A 17,689-nucleotide genomic window follows, 5' to 3' on the forward strand; every position below is an offset into this window, starting at 1 on the left:
CAAAATCCTTGATCATTGAATGCTTTCCCTTGAGCTGACCTTGTCAACAACCAAATCCACAGCATGTTTCTACAGATAGACCCCATGTTTTAAAGGCTGATGAAAACCGGCAGACGGCAGGGCCACTGCGAGTGTTGGGCGCAGAGAAGGAATCACCTTGGACAGTGATTTTATGCAATCACCCAATCAGTGACAGCTTCTGGATACTTTGGTGGAAAGGCGAGAGAGATTATAAGGACTTTGATACAGATCAGAGTCTATCAGCCAAGTGCCTCCGCAATCAAACGCAGGGTTGAAAAAGATGTTGATTGCAGGGGTGGGAAGACTATAAAACACATTCTTGTGACAAAATACTGAAGTCGTGTTCAATTTCAAACAGCATTAATACCTACATTGTCAACGGAGAGACACCTTAAAACCTTTATAGTGTCATTGGAGATGGCAGATTCAACATCATCTTACACTCTCTTGTTAACCATCTGTTTTTGATTGAGCCAGTTTCTTCTAAATGTATTTTCATGGAGAGGACTGGACAGGAAAGAGGATCAGACAAGGATGTGGGTTGAAAGAGAAGCACAGTTTGGAAATCGAACCTGGGTTGCTGCCACAGGGCATATTGCCTAAGTGGTTAGCACAGGAGTGGGTAGAGACACCAAGCCAACCCACACGGAGGAGGGCTGGATGTAATCTAGCGTGGTGCAAAGCAGGGAGACAGCCTGAGTTGGTTTCCAGTCCATTACAGGGTCAACCGCAACACAAACACACACAGCTTTGATTGCTGTATTTGCACTGCAGTGCACAGCTCACGTCACCATTGCGTTGATCTCTACACATTACCGTCTGTGTCTCAAACACACACACACACACACACACACACACACTCGCAAGCACACAGAAACACACACACGCGAACATACTCACACACCACCTGTTTACAAGCACTAATGCTAAAAGGCGCGACAAGTGCACTCTTAAACGGTTCCATTCGTGAGTGACATTTAACAAGCTGTTATATTGAAATGTATCTCATATACAAGGTTTTCCAATATGTCGATGCACTATATTTCAGATGATTTTGTGCTAAACTAGAGTCATACAATTTCATATGGTAATTCCTTTTTGGTGACTTGAATGCTTGATGACATGATAGAGGGGATTTGAACTCCTCTATTGATATTCTGACACGCATTTGTATATCTAGGTTGGATTTGGATTTGAATGTGTTCTCTTAGTGAGTGGTAAGGCAATTAGAAGATGATGCAATCTATTGGCTGGGGAAGATGTCTTTGCACTGTAATTGTTGTGTACAGAAAAGGAAATGCCCTTTATAAATGCCTATTTCCTTTTATTTTGGACTGACTAGGAAATGACAAGACTTTGTATGATTAAGAATAATTGCAGGCTTTGTTTCTGTTTCACAGCCTGTTTTGAGTATTTACATCAAAGTCCTCACCTCTAAATGGAGTGGTAAGCAAATTCATAGAGCTAGGAACAGGAAATAATTAAAGCATTAAATGCTTTTTATCTTCCAGCCATTGAGTTTTCCCTTAGCTTCCTCTCATGTGTAGCTGCTCTCCTCTGATCAGAGGACTCTTTGTTTGGTGGTGGTGTTGGTGGGGAAAAGGGGAAAATAAAAAAGGACAGAAGATGTGAAGCACCAAAAAGGCTGCTTCATTATCACCAGAAGATAGAAAGAAAACAAGTTCCTGAAACAAAACTCATCATGTGTCCGTTTAAAAAAGCTTTGATTCGCTCTCTCTTTCATGTCATGATGAGCAACACAGGGCTTATAACGCTACAGCTGTGTGAGTTGGGGGCATGGCTCAGCAAATTCCCCTCCATTTTCTCTTTGGATGCAAGTGGTGGGGAGTGACTGTTAGTTTCCTGTGACCTAGGGACAGAACTTCCATTTAGATGGATCATCTCTGTCCTCTGATAACCAGCTGGAGTTCCGCTCGAATTACATTACATAGGTATTAATGAACGGCAGACATGTTTGTTATTCAAAATGCCCACATTAGCATAAATTGCTTTCAGTCACATCTCTTCAACAGCGGCGGTGCCTATTCAACAGAGGTTTAAATATTGCTTTGGCTACTTCATCACTGCTCAGAGCTATATATTGTTTTGTTGTTGCTGTTGTTGTTTGTGTTAATCCCTAATCAATCGACCCTAATCAATTCTCATTGATCATTCAAACCCCTAATACAGGTGCAGTATGATCCTTCAGCCATCACCCCTTTTATATTTTCCCGCTTAATGTCATCTTGGTCCTCTGACAGTTTGTGTCTTCGTGGCACTCCAAAAGCGTGGGCCTGGAGGAGAAGATCCGGTGGATTTTAAACAACTATTCCAGCCTTGATCTCTCTGGGTATGTACAGGGTCTTTATTTTTGAGACCACTGAAGACTCACTCCTTTGTAATTGATCAACCGTATCCAATTAGACATTGCATTTGACAAGAGCCGAGGAAGCGGTTGCCGTTGCTCCTGCTTGGCTGTTCCCTTGGCTTTACCCGAGACTTAGCCATGCTCTGCAGACTGCTGATTAACACACCATGTCCAGAAATGGCTTCCCGTCTTCTGACTTTTTGTATACCGTGTCACAGAGAGAATTTAGAATAACTTTCTTCTTTCAAATGATTTGAAACGTTTTTGTAGTATTGTAGTTTGTCAGTTTTAAGGTTCTGTTGGGTACTCATGCTTATTTTTGAATGTGAACAACTGCTCAATACTTTTTGGAAAGGCTTTATTTTCCCTACCGAAGATTTAGAGACGTGTCTTCCAGATGACACTAATTTGCTGGCATCGCTTCATCCGTCTAAATGACCTTTTGTATATATTACAGTGGAGAAAGTGTTTCACTGGGCAAACATAGTCATATGGCAGATGATGGGAATTCATCCGTGGAGATTGAATCAGTCAAACAGAATTAACGTTTGTCACTACACGTGTTTCACTTACCCGTTGAAAAGGCTGCCTAGAGATCAGGAAAACAAAATAATAATGTAATCTAAGTAATATTTGTATTGCAAAACAATGCATTTATACATTATTTAATGCATTAGCATTACAAAGGAAGAGTATCGATGTACACAGTTTCATTTTAAATATGTTAAACTGGTCAGTTTCTTGGGGCCACTGGGGGGCCACCCCAAAGATGCCATTTAAGGCTTTTTTTTATTTTTATTCAAATGACGATCTCTCTTGGTCGTCAAAAGTGTTGAGTTAGAGCACCTTTATGCTCCTAAAAGGTTTTTTTAGAAAGAAAAAGGATTCAACTATAAAATGCTATAAACGTTACTATTAAGATGTTGCAATTATTAGGGAGGCTGTGTCTGAGCAAATCAACCTCAACATTAAACATTTACTGCAAGATATATATAATTGGTTTGATATATGTTTTTATCATTAAAAAATGTCATGGATGCTAGCAGTGGACTAGAGAGCGCTAGGGCACAGCCCTCCCTGGTGGAATTGTTTTTAGGTTTTCCTTTGAAAATAATTACTTGCATGTGTTTTATATGCACAAAAAAATATATAAATCGTTACATTTTGGAGACGTTTGGGTTCCTGTTCAGCCCCTCCCTTTCAATATCTCTTCTGGGGTGATATAAATATATTGGCTGCACTGACTAATGTCAGTACAGCAGTGCAGCCAATTGCAGACCCAACATACACAATCCACATAGCAACATTAATTTAGCCTATTTCAGTTTTCAGGAGTTTGAAAGAGTGGTTCGCTCTCTAGCCCTCATGTTTCCCATTCATTAGCAGTTGCTGGTCAACTTGAGATGTTTGATCTGATTCGAGACAAAATCTTAAGAGTTTTTCAAAGATCTTTCTTCTTTTCCTCTTAAAGGGCATCAGCTTGCTGCATTCTAATGTTAAATGCATGCCCATGGACCACATTAGAGGACTTGGAATCCCCCAGGAAAAGTTTCCTGAAATAGGGTCCCCAAAAATCTCGAAACGGCCGGCTAGGTAAACATCCATAAGCATTTTAAACTTTGTCAATATTTTGCTATCAAAAGCACCAAAAGGTCACTAAAAATATATATTTTTTTATCTTGGAGTGTAACATAAGTTGCCCATTCCAAATATAAGTTGAATTGTCACTAAAATATTTTCTTTATGCCAGCTAAATCCTACTGCCGTATGCTAATTAATATGTATACGTGCTTCACATGTTCAATCTAATGGAAAACAAAGATGCACCTGCATGTGTCTGCCAGGCAACCATCAGACGGATCAGAGATAGAGAACCAGTGGTTTATCGCATAGAGAATTGAACTCCCATGAAGTAGGACAAAATTATGACATACGGCAGTCAGTGTTTGTTGTTCTCATGGTAGAGTCTGTTTTGTCAGTATTACCTTTTTCCCATGCTTAAGTTGACTGGATGTGTCTTCCAACACTTACATTTATACTATACATGTTCTTATATGGTGAATGATTTCCAATTGTATCCATTCAGAATATATCACTATCCTGAGACTGAGTTTATTAGCTGACTTTGAGACCTAAGTACTTCGATAAATATACCTTTTGAGATTTTCCAGACATTACATTTGGTGGGTTGGGGATAGGGCTAAACACTTCCTCTTAGATTTTTGTATTTATTGTAATGTTTGAGATGCTATTATCTATCATTTTTGCTATCTTAATCCCTGAAAGTAATATCTGAAATAATCTTGTTGACAGAAAATAGCTGACACTCGGATATTATACATTTTGGGGACTACTGCACTGGCTATTTCAGTCAATCTGCTGTAATCTGCTGTTGTGAGTTGGTACTAAGACTTAAGAGCCGTAATGACAATATTACATGGATGGATGCACCCTTATCTTTATTTCACAGTACTTTGTCTGAAAGCAGATAACATAGTATTGAGAAATAAAATAAATACATGAAAAAGAAAACCAACACAGTTTTGTGCTCTTGATTGTTTTTGATGCACTTGAACAACAGCCATTCATCTTCCAAATATTCTCTTGGCAACTTTAGCTCTTCTTAATAGACATGGAAGTGCTACAGTTTGCAGTATAAAAACACAATGCTAACTGTAAAAATAACTCAAAATCTTGACAGTTCTGAGAATATACTGAAATGGGTTTATAAAAACAACAAATGAAGACCCAGTAAAACAGTATCAACATTGTAAGTAAAACAAAAAAAAGAAGGAAATTTTACACTTGTACACACATCGCAAAAAGTTTAAGGCGGTTGAAATATAAGGTCAGACAACCAAGTTAAATCTTTACCACAATACAAGGTGCTTACATTGCACATTCACGTCAGGCCGATCACATGACTCTCAGCACATTCATGAATAACAACAGCCTCGGTGCACAGTATATGCAAAACATATGCAACATGTTTACATTGCAATACATCTAAAATAAATCTCAAAGAGCAAACAAGGTCTACATTTCAGAAATTACATTTGGATTCAATTCCTCCTAAACCGTCAACTACAATATCCCTATTGTGTAGTATAGGACAACCTTGCTTTGCAGTATTATCTTGTGTTCCGTCTCTTCTATGTTGTGGTCCTATGTTTGATGTTATCAATTTACATGAAAGGAGCATACAAGGCCACCAGACTTTAGTTTCTTCATCTAGTATAGCCATGAACATTTCACATGCACAGTTGATTGAAAGTTGCACTTAGACCGCTTGTAAATGTTGTCGTTAGCATTGATTTCTCATTCATGAATGTAGTAAAAATCCTGAGCCTGTTATGAACGAGCAATATAAACATCTTACAAAGAAAGTATAATTAAGTGTATTATGTATGTATTTACCCCAAAAACTGTATATGATATACAAATTCACAGCCAGTAAGTCAGAGGATAAGATTCACATTCTCAAATTTAACTATAGCATGTTTATACTTATCTGGTAGTTTCATAATATACAAAAAGTTAGAACAACCTAGCCATAAAGAGAAAATGAAACATTTTTACAAGCAACAAGGCCCATCTATCAAAATAGACTACACTTTTTTTCTTTCATGGATTCAACATTAATCTTTACAATATAATACAATGGAAAATGAAATACCGGAGCGAACAAAAAAGTGTTTTTTAATAGCGTTGTCTTTGTTGAAAAGATATGTAAAAGCTGCCATATACAGAATGTTATTACATTCATCAATCGGGCTGTAGGACAGAAAGTTCTGTGCACCTATTGTAAACAACAGGTGAGATAATACTGGGTTGTTATTTCAAGAATTGTTTTAAATTCTATGTTCAAGTTATTAAACCATGATTAATCTTCTTGAATACAAATCTATTAATGTTACAGTGAGGAAACAATATGGGAAAATCGTGAATATCTCCAATATATGGATTTGCTAAGGAGCAAGTGCGAATTTAAAATGAATCTGTGTTGACGTCATTAAGACTATTAATACAATCTAAAAATATTGTAAACATCTGAGGTTCCTCTACTTTGGTACTACAAATACAACTGGTGGTTCATGACGTCTTTGCCAGAGATGGTAGGTATAAGTGTAAAGTCTAACAGAGACACCATCTGTGCACTTTTATTTGGGCAGTTGCAGACAATTGGACTGGCTTTCTTTAATGTGTGGGTGCTAACATTTATATGGTGAAAATAAATAGAAAAAAAAGGGGTGTGATAGTTGATAAAGGGGTTAATTGAGTGGGGATGGTAACAGGCTTTCTGATAGGTTTAAAGTAAGACATGGCATCCTGGAGAGAGCCCTTCCTCTAATACCCCCAGCTCCACATTGGCATTATCTAAACAATTCTCTACAATGCTTGAATTATTTTTTTTACAGCAAATACGGAAACCATTTCTGTACAATTTATATTATTGAAATATACTGTAGGAAGGTAGTAAATTAATGTTTCGTGGTTCACATAGTTTTTCCAAGAAAAATATTGACGTTTCAGTAGACACATATTCTTCATATAATATTCTCAAAAGTACACAACAGCAAATTCCACTGTCACAGGACTTGGGCATGCATTACCCAAAAACCTATAATCCATTGCAACAAATACGTTCTCAATTTGCAGTATATTTTATCCTTACTAAGTAAAAGGTTTCCCCCGTTAATGTTGTAATTAGTATGATAAGTCAAATATTAATCTTCCTCACAATCAAAATCGAATGTGATACACACAAATGAGTAGCAATATGGAAGTATCCGTTGAAATATTTGTCACACAAAGTCGTTATGCCTTTGTAAGCATCTGTGGTTTCCACTCAGAACAGTTACGACTTATGCTGAGCAGACACACCTTTCCAGTAGTCTAAAATATCATGTAAGTCCTCGTCTTTCGCAAACTGCACTTTCTTGCGCAGCGCATGCCCAGCGGCCATGTATTCGTCATCCTTATGCCGTTTCCCCCGGAGCTTAAACCGCTCCCAGATACTATGGGAAGGTTTGCAGTAGTACTCTGGACTGGAGGAGTAGCTCATGTTGTGGTACTGGGAGTTGAGCTGGGAGTAGGCTAAGTCTCTGGTGCGGGAGTGGGTGAGCGGATCCAGGATGGAGGACTTGTGGCCGTCGGGTCCCTCGAGTTCCTCGATCTGGGGATCGGGGTAGGAGTGGCGGTGGTCGCTGTACTGACGCATCTTCTCCGCCTCCGCCCTCAGGATTGCGGCGGCAGGCGTCACAGTGAGGATGGTCTCTCCAGTGGGGGAGTTCTTCTCTATGTACTTTGACTCTGAGCGGTATGGCCTGGGGCTCCTCATAGGCCCGCCCGTGGCAGTGCTGGGCCTCTTTGGGGACACGTCGGAGGAGCGGTGTCTCTGCAACGAGTGGTGGTAGCTGTCATTGTATGCTGGCGACAGAAGGCCCGATTTACTCTGGGGATGTTCTGACAATAGTACCAGCTGGGGTTCTGCATTAGACACCGCTCCGGAATGCATCCCCTGGAAAGAGGTGGATTCTGACTTCAGAGCATCTATACAGTTGTTGATGATCTGATTTACTTTATCCACCTCCTTTGCAATGGTAGAAATCTCTGCAACAGAGCCTTGGCTGTTGCCGGGCATTCCCATATCGCATTCCCTGCATTCGTGGTGGTCCCCACCCCGCACCTCCATGTAATTCCCCTTGTTCATCTTAGGCATGTCACTTAGCTCCTGGAACTTGTATTGATCCATCTCATTTCCAGGCTGCATGTACTGCATTCGGCCCATGGGTTCTCCAGCCATCATCTGCTTCTGGGACATCCGTGGCATGGTTCCCCCTTCAAGGTCCTGTCCATACTTGAGTTCCATAAGGTTCTTCTTCAGACTCTCTGTCTTTTTGTGCTTGTCATCTAGTTGGCGCTTTTTCCTCAAGCAGTAATAGACCACCCCCAAGACAATAATCATGCTGAATAGGCATCCCAGAATGGTCATTATGTAGTGGGTCGCGGCCGCGTTGTTTTCTGCTCTGCCCTTCCCATGCCATGGGCCTGTAGTGATTTGCAGACAGGTGTGGTTAAATCGGAGAGAATTTCGTATAGAAGCGACGCAGTACATGTAGTCAGTGTGGGGTTTCAGGTTTTTGAGCTCAATGTCCTCCTTGATATCTTTCAGGTTTTGTATGTCGGTGAAGAAGCTGTTGTTGTACTGAACCAGGCTGTACATCTTCTTGTAGGGGTGAGGGATCTGAACACTGATGATGGCTCCTGTGTCAGACACCTGTTTCAGTTTCATCTTGGGTTTGACTTCAACTTCATTGTTGTATGTCGTGGTGGTGATGATGTCATCCGGCTCTGTACCTGAGTAGCAGTCGTCCAGCAGACAGGGGGTGGTGTCAGGATGAGGGGTGGTGAGCTCCGGGGGAATGGGAATGTATGGGGTCACGTAGTCATCTGTACACACAGTGGTGAGCATGTAAAGAGCGTTCCTGTACGTATGGTCATTGGGAAGCGTGCTCAGAAGGCTGTAACCAGAGACACCTTGTGGGGAGTCGCACACCATCCTCTCATTGGTTCTGTTGGGGAAAACCGAGAGCCACTTGACGAAGCCAAGCAGCTCACAGGAACAGTTGAACGGGTTGGTGTATAGCTCACAGGTTGTGAGCTTACTCAGGTTGGCGAAAGTGGTCCCATCTAACTGCTGGATTCGGTTCATGGAGAGGTCAATGTTCTCAATGTTGGGGCATTCCCAAAAGGCATTGTGTGTCACAGTCTCAATCAGGTTAGCCTGGAGGTAGAGGTACTGCAGCTTGCCCAACCCCCGGAGGATCCCCTCTGTCAAGTTCCGCATCTTGTTGAAGCCTAGCTGGAGGACTTGTAGGTTGAATTGGGCAGAAAAAGCCCCATCTTCTATGTAAGAGATATCATTCTTTGTCAGATTTAGGTAGGTCAAGTTGGCAAAGCGGCTCAGAGAAGAGTATTGGATGCTTTTGATTTTGTTTTCATTGAGACGAAGGTCAACGATGGTACTATTGATATGTTGAGGGATGGCCTCATAAGGGGGTTGATTTTGGCTACAAATCGCCAGCCACACAAAGCCCTTTTCGCCCTCAATTAACCAGCAGTCTCCATTGACTTTACTGATATGAGTCACATAAACAAGAGCCACAGACCAGAAGAAGGCACTGATCACCATGCTCACACTGTGGGCCATTGGTGCTTCTCTAAGAGCTGCACAGTGGCCAAAATTGTATGAGAGGGCAAAGGGCAGTGAGGTCAATACAGTTGAACGGATGTGATTGAAGATTCAGCTGGATGTAAAGCGGTGCTCAGTGCCAGAAACAACCCTAATGTTGTTTTCCCATTCATTGAAGGATGGTTGCGTCCTCAGGTACCGAACCTTTGCAAAAAAGTGGTGGGTGTTTCGCTTTGCTAGGTGTTCCATTCAGGGAGTTTTGCCTGCAGTCAAATTCAGGGTGAAGGCTCGTCGAGATTAAGCTTCTCACAGGCTCAGATTGGTTTGTGTTTCTGTTCTGAGGGGCGACCATCGTTAAATTGTCGCATCATGGTGTTTGAACGCAGCTGTCTCCCCTCTCCTCGTCTGTCTCTTTTTCACAGCGGTACCCTAAAGGCAAGAGAGAAGAACATGTTATTGCCATTTTGTTTGCCATTGGAATCTGTAGTCGCAATTGCATATGCATTTCCTAGGTTGGCATATCAGTTGTTGGCTCTATCAATGGCCAATTAGCATTTGACAGGTTGAGTGAGGAAAAAAAAGGTACCCATTCTCACACCTCTACACCGAACGGCGCCAAGCACGGCTGTTTGGAATCGGCATTAAGCTTTTTTTCCCTTTATATTCTGATACGGCATAGTTAAATTAAATCTTTATTGCTCTGATTTTCCATAGTGGATTACCCAATATTTAGAAGTAATGTGATGTAAAGTTAGAGCAAACCTTTAATGGAGGCAACCCATGATTGTCAAAGTGCATGTTTGAGCTTTAGCCTTCCAATAAACATAGGACGGATGGAATGTATATATTGTTTGTAATGTTGGTATGGGTGTGACAGCCAGACAGGGTGAGCAATATGCCTCTGTAAACTATAGGGAAAGGCATGGTCCTTCCTTGTCACATCTTCCTCTGTTGTTTTTGTGAGTATTCTTTGTGTAGGGTGGCCTTTCAAACCAAATTCTTGAAGATTGAAAATAACTTACAGCTACATATTTGGAGCTGTGAGTCTCTGTGAATTGAGCACAGCCATACTGCTTTATCACATTTTGAACGGCTTTGTATTTATATGGCTGTAATTATATATCTCCATCATACAATATTGACATATTAATATTGCAATCATTATGTTATAAATGAAAGGTTTTCAATGATTGTGAATAACTTTTTTTGACAATTTATAGTCCAAGTAGACTTATAATGTCGTTCAACATATTTTTAAAAATAAATTGAAAAATATTATCCACCCGCTAAATTATACTTAGCTTGGAGTGCTATAAATTAATTGCATCGCATGACTTACAGGCATACAAAACTCTAACATTCCCTGATTGGGGTGTGAAGCGGGAATTATAGGCTTGCTTCACTGAATATACAGAGGAGTTCATACGGAAATTGGGGATATGGGCAAGCGTCCTGGGAGGGCCTACTGGCTGGGAGCTCCGGTGCAGCCTTGTGGACATTTTCGCCACAGAACATGTCAAATCTGTGTCTCCAAGACTGTTAAACGACCATTACAGCACAAAATATTCTAGAGATGACCAGAGAATCCTAAGCTTCACAGAAAGGCTTAAAAAAGTCAATAATTAAAAAGCCTAAAATATTGAAGCTCGAAAGGCTTAAGTCATTGATCGTAATATTTTTTTGTGAAATTTTGTTGACCCTAGTCGTTGAGCCAAGACTTTGATTTATTAGAGATTAAAATAATTTCCAAGGTGCTTTGCAGTTAAGGCCCAGTGTGAGTAGTTAATAAAGTAGGATTTATAAGCAGTTATATTCTGTACCAACGGCAGTGTGCTGAAATGACTGGTAATCAAAGAGGAGATTTTGTAAATGATTAAACCCAGTGGTATTGCTGTATGACCACTCGCTGCTCCCGGTAATGTCCCCATTCAGCTACACCCACAAGTCAGGAAGCATTGCATTATAGGAGTGCACAGAGGGTGAGGTGTGTTTTTTTGATGAAGGAAATGTCCCTTGGATCCAGGAAAAAGGATCAAAACTGCGGGAACAAAATGCATGTGACAGTTTATGGCAGCCATAATATACTTCAACCTGGCATCCCGCCAGCTCTCAGGGCTCAGGCTTTTTTCCTGCGGTTGGTTGACCTTTTGAAAAAGCAGTTTATCAAATTACACAATTGCACGACTACCTGGTTGTCATAGTGGGATCTGAACACAGTCAACACACGAGTGTAATAAAGTCTCAGGGATTTCATGCTGTAAATAAAAAAGTGATGGCCGTTGATAAACTGGTGACATTAAAGCAGACCTAATGTCAGCTCTTGCTGTTGTCACAAAAGCAGTGGATTCATAAGTCTGCTTGGTGGCAGACAAGCTGTTTTGTAGGTTAGGAAATAAATACATTACTTAATTACCAATTGAATTGCCAACATTTTATTCCTTCCTTAATACCTCCGGCTGTTAGCCTTTTCTTTTTTAATAAAAAGATAAAATAAAGATATGATGCTTGAGGTAGAGAAAACAAAAGTAAAAGCAATAATACCATACGGAGGACATGGCTATAAAATTGCCAATGGCTGCCATTAGACACATCTCCTTCCATGACAACAAAATAGCATTTGCAATGGAGGAATAATAATATAAAAAAAAGATATGAGCTCTTCTAAATTCCCGGGGAGAAAAGCGGTTCCAAATCCAATGTTCCATGAAATGAATATGAAAAACCCAGCTCTCTAGAATATTTGCCAAAGCAAAAGACCCTCTTCGGCGGGGAAATGCTGTCCGTTTAATATCCCCCCCGGTCTCTGACCTTTACAGTAAATACCGCCTGGTGTGTACTCGGAACTCAACAGACCTCGGCTGGTCTTCGCGGTGGCGGCGTGGCGCGCTGGCATCACTTTAGCAGTTAACTGCAGGTTCTTCAGGAGTTTGGAACCCAGAGCCCATAAGTGTCATCTCACGGTGAACGCGTGACAGGTTGTTTGTCCAGAGTGACTCACTTTGCCGAGCTTTAAACAGATCCCAGCGCTTCACCACTGAGACGCAACAAATGTATTCCTGTGAGTAGCTACCTTTCTTCATCTTTTTTTTCCCTCCTTCTCGGGAGGGTTAACCCCAGCACACAGGGGGATTGTATTAATTACCATCAGATTTGCCTGGGAGCGCTTTATTCCTCCCTAAAGTTGTTATCTTCAACCTGTTTTCCCTTCCCGTTCCCTTCCACAAGTTGGACGTCATGTTTTGGTTGCGACAACACAAAAAAACAGCCCTGAGCGACTCGCTATCAGAGACCAGGATAAACAAATTAAAAAGTAGGGGGGGGGAGGCGGATAAGGGGATTCAAACTGATTTTATACGGCATATGTTTGATGCAAGAGCCCAGCGCATATATCCTCGCCTTGAACACCGAAGCCGACGATGGCAACAGCCAGACGGTGTTTGTTGTCTCTTAAAAGCTTAGGTCTGTTCGCCATCTCCGAGGCCCCTACCACTCTCCCTAATGGCTGCAATCTGTATGGCTGAGCGTTAGCCCTGAGTGCAGAAAGCACCCTGGGCGTCAGAGAGCCCCGTCCATTCTCCTATCACAAACAAACAGCCAGTCCGCACGCTCCCTTTCTTCCATGTGAGCATTATGTGCTGTGTAATGACGGCTTTCCCTCTCCCTTTCATCCTCCTGTATGTAACATTTTAAAGACTGTGTGTGTATGTATACGTGTGTGGGTGGGTTCGGGGCGGGGGGAGGGGGTTGGCTTGATTAAATGATATCTCTGCTGACGTTTCTTGTTTTCTCTTGCGGTAACGCATACTCTTGTGTAATCTCTAAGAAGCCGGTGTATCAATAAAAAAAATGCTACAACGGCAACAACTTAGAAGGTATATCGGCCCTGATAATTATTTACAGGGGCAATAGGATTCTGGTTACAATAAAAACAATTAAAATGAATAGAAAAAAGGGAAAAACATTGGACATAATTTGAACAACGTCAGGGGGCCAAACTGAACTCAACCATTTTGAAAGTAACAAGTTAAAACTAGCTTGCACCGTGCAAGTGAGGGCGGAACCCATCGGACGCACGTAGCACTTAAAACATGCCTGTAAGCGTTCTTCATGATAAACTGCTATAGTGACTTCTGTCACGTCAGACGAGCCTCTTCAATGACTGCCACTCCCCCACAAGTATGGGAAGGAGGCCTTGCTCGTCACCTCACATCACTTCAGCGGTGCTGTCTGTAAGACGCCATTACGCTCGCCGCTCCCTTGTGTCTGCCAAGACTGTTTAAGAACAATCAATGCGTGCAAAATCAACTCTAATCCAACCTCGACCGACGCGACTCCTGTCTGTTCTTAACTCTCCACATCCACCAAAGAGTTCTTATCAAAGACACACTCACACACACACGCTCTGCGTTGAGGTCGCCTGTTTCCTATGTCCCTGGTGTTCTCTATCTTTTGCTTTGTGAAAACGGTGAAGGTGCCCCACCCACCACCCACCGTACACACCCGCTCTACCTCCGAGGGCCTCTGCTCATCCATACCAATGACTGCCCTTTATTTGACAACATTGGAAATGCATGCACTTCTTGCCAGGAGAAGAAGAATGAAAAGGGGACAGGGGGGGGGGGGGAGAGAGACAGAAAGAAAGATGGGCAAACCGAATTGGCTGAATCAATTGAGTCGAAATGAAAGCTACTTCTCCCGAGGAAGGAAAACATGGCCTTCATTGAAATGCTATGAATTGCTTTAGAGGTGGAGGGGGGGAGGAGATGGAGGAAGGAGGAGGTAGAGGGGGGTGGAGGACGAGGAGGGAGAAGGAGGTCGAGTGGGGAGGAGGAGGAGGGAGAAGGAGGTCGACCGGGGAGGAGGAGGAGGGAGAAGGAGGTGGAGGGAGACGGAGGGAGAAGGAGGAGGAGGGATGAGGTGGAGGGAGGTGGTGGAGGAGGAGGGAGAAGGAGGAGGAGGGAGAAGGAGGTGGAGGGAGAAGGAGGAGGAGGGAGAAGGAGGGATGAGGTGGAGGGAGGTGGTGGAGGAGGAGGGAGAAGGAGGAGGAGGGAGAAGGAGGGATGAGGTGGAGGGAGGTGGTGGAGGAGGAGGGAGAAGGAGGAGGAGGGAGAAGGAGGTGGAGGGAGGAGGAGGTGAAGGAGTGGTGGAGGGAGGAGGAGGTAGAGGAGGCTGAGGAGAAAGGAGAAGGAGGTGGAGGGAGGAGGTGGAGACAGAGGAGGTGGAGGAGAAAGAGGTGGTGGGGGCACGGAGGAGAAGGAAGTATATGTTTGGGTTATGTCCGCAGAGAACATTTGACTCATGCATTAATTACCGGCAGAGAATATAACTGGCGGGACACAGGACGTATTATTTTTACATTAAAGGCTTCCTACTTATTTTTACTTTGTATGGATTCTATGATGTCAATAGTAGACTTAACGGGGTATCGCCCCGTTTTTTGGTCAAAGGAAACACATAGGGCAAGAATGATTATCTGTCGAACACTTCACACACACACACACACACACACACACACATTGATAAACATTGTATTCAAACTTGACTTCCCAGGGACACAGCGCCCTATTGACTTCATTTACCAGACAAAGAATGGAATTCCCTTGATGACAACTCCAGTTGGCTTCAGGGGAATGCACCTGCCACGATTCAGAATTAAACACAGCAAACACATCATAGATAGTAAATCCTTCCCTCCATGCAGCATGATATGGAGTGTGAGCAATTTGTATAGATGTTTTACCAAGTGATTGTAAAAGGTCTATTATCTTTTACTGATTGATCATAAAAGGTCTATTATAAGCCCCACTACTTACTTCTAACTAACCTCTTCTGTGAGAGAAGCAGTGTGCGAACTACACTGAAATGTAGAAGTGAGATGGCGCCATACAGGCACTTAAATATAAAACATTTTCTAACCACACACTATTCTTTCAAAATATCTCATAAAAGTTGCGTGACCAGGCTGTCTCTATTTCTTATACGTCTGGTAAGTTTAATATAGGTCATCATTTCTAAAAGACCAATACTCCAATCAATACATTACAAACTCAATGCATTTATATATATAATAAAGTTCACATTCATTATCACTGATCATTATATAGCCCCAGGGATTGATGGGATCGCACATGGCCGTTTCTAAAATTAGAGAATTATTTTGAAGGACTCGCTACCGCTCGGTATGAAAGATAGTGCAATCGATGTGCGGTGGCATCTGCACTCAGCATGTCTACATGAAGGACTGAAAAGTTTTTCCACTCCCACCACCACTTAGTATGCCACGCAGGTGGCAGCATCACACTTTCTGAAACTCTAAATGACTTACTGCCCCGCCGTCTCTTTGCAAATTTCGCGATCACTCTCAATTGTTCTCTGGTGTATAAAGTGTACTCTAAAAGGCTCATGACCTAGTGCGATTGAAACCCTGTAGACAGCCGAAAAAAATGAAAGAAGAATGTCATTAGAGTTAAAGCCTAGGCCCCACGTTTTAAAAGGATGAAACGCCATGGAATCACATTGCAGCAAATGAAACAAAGGCCATCAATGAGTCGGACTGTTAAGAAAGACTGTATAGGGCGGGAACGATGCAAAATTATTAATGAAGGAGTTTGACATACATTACAAAAGCAAAGAGCAAGCAGGATTCTCATCGCCATCACTCTCCACACGACAATTGTTTATTACAAGACTGTAATAAACAAACCAATAAAAGTAATTATCGTTCTCCGTTCACTCGTCCCCCTCCCCTCCCCCCGAGGGAATCGGTCAAAAGTGGCACCAACACGTCGCTGGCCCCTATCTCTCTCCAGTGTGTTCGTAGTGGGAAGGTGCAGCTCAGATCACCACCTGGAGGTTTAAACGCAATTTTCCAGACCATCGACCGAGCATTGGCTTTGGCGCGCACTCTATTTAGGCAAGTGATTCTCCAATCTGCCAGCCATGTCCCCAAACTGCTGAGTCACACCCTGTCAGACTGAAGCAGGAGCACCCAAGAAACCTATGACAACAAGGCAACCAGTGACAATGGATTTTACATACAGCGCAAGGTTGTTTCCTTTTTAAGACCTAATTTTCTTTTTTAAAGACGACATAAAAAAAAAATTGCCCCTGCATGATTAGATACGGTATATGTATATAAGCCATCAAAGAATGAACCTTGTGGTAGTGAATGCACTCAATGAATGAATCCAAGCAGAGACAATGGCATTGATTGACAGCTGCGTCTGCATCAGCATTCCCATTGACAAACTGCACAGGACCAAGCCCGGAGCTGACTCAACCTGGGTGCTGGTTTTCCAGCACCCAGGTTTTCTGCACATTTAACAAAAGTGTGAGGAAAAAACTAACTGGGGGACAAACAGGCAGCATCAACAGTCAATTTTGTCCTTTTTGGTTTTCCTGCTTGTTCTCCTTGTGAGTCAAAACAGATGCATTTGCATTTCTGTTTATATTATATAAAGAAATGTTAAAGTAAGGGGCAAAGTAAACCGTAACAGCATTATCGCTGAATAAAGGATGGTTTCAACGTTCCGTAAAATAAGTCAAAAACCCGCCATCTTGGTACTTCTTGACCAAACATTTCAAAACAACCATTACTCTCCTTCCTATTATATTGGTGAAAGAGCACCAAGATGGCGGCTCTGAATGTTTGTTGCGACATCGTGTGAAACCACTCACTATGTCCGGGGACGGGCCGACTAAGTCGGCGGCGGCGGCGGAATGAGATTGGGTTCCACGCAGGAAGTGGAATCAATCATGGTAGCCCTCAGTGACAGCCGGGATGTTTCACAAGTCATCCTTTCTCTCTCCCCACCGCTGTTTGATTTATATGTGTAGCGACGAGAAATGGATGGAAACAGCCGACAATAAAAAGGCTGAGGGCTTGCGAGGGTGTGGATTCAAATCGTCTCTCTCTCTCAAAGAAGAACCGCGATGAGGAGGAGGAAATTAATTGCGTATGACAAGATGTACTGTACAGGCCGACGCGCCGCCGATGTGTGCGGGGGGGGGGGGGGGGGGGGGAAAGCGACTGCGTTTGTGTGTGTTCTTGCCTGTCCGTCTCTCTGTCTGTTTGTCTATAAATGTGTGTGTCAGTATGTTTGTGT

General features: G+C 42.5%; 1 protein-coding gene across 1 annotated transcript; it reads right to left on the minus strand.

Moving 5' to 3' along the window:
• Positions 1 to 7,247: 7,247 nt before the first annotated feature.
• Positions 7,248 to 9,611, minus strand: elfn1a (extracellular leucine-rich repeat and fibronectin type III domain containing 1a; the record flags this gene model as incomplete). Its single annotated transcript, XM_079746807.1, has 1 exon — positions 7,248 to 9,611. Exon 1 carries the CDS (start codon positions 9,600 to 9,602, stop codon positions 7,248 to 7,250), a length of 2,355 nt encoding a protein of 784 aa, XP_079602933.1. The 5' UTR covers positions 9,603 to 9,611.
• Between the last annotated feature and the right edge of the window lie 8,078 nt (positions 9,612 to 17,689).

This window comes from Pollachius pollachius (genome assembly GCF_949987615.1).
Source record: "Pollachius pollachius genome assembly, chromosome: 11".
NCBI classification, from domain to species: domain Eukaryota; kingdom Metazoa; phylum Chordata; class Actinopteri; order Gadiformes; family Gadidae; genus Pollachius; species Pollachius pollachius.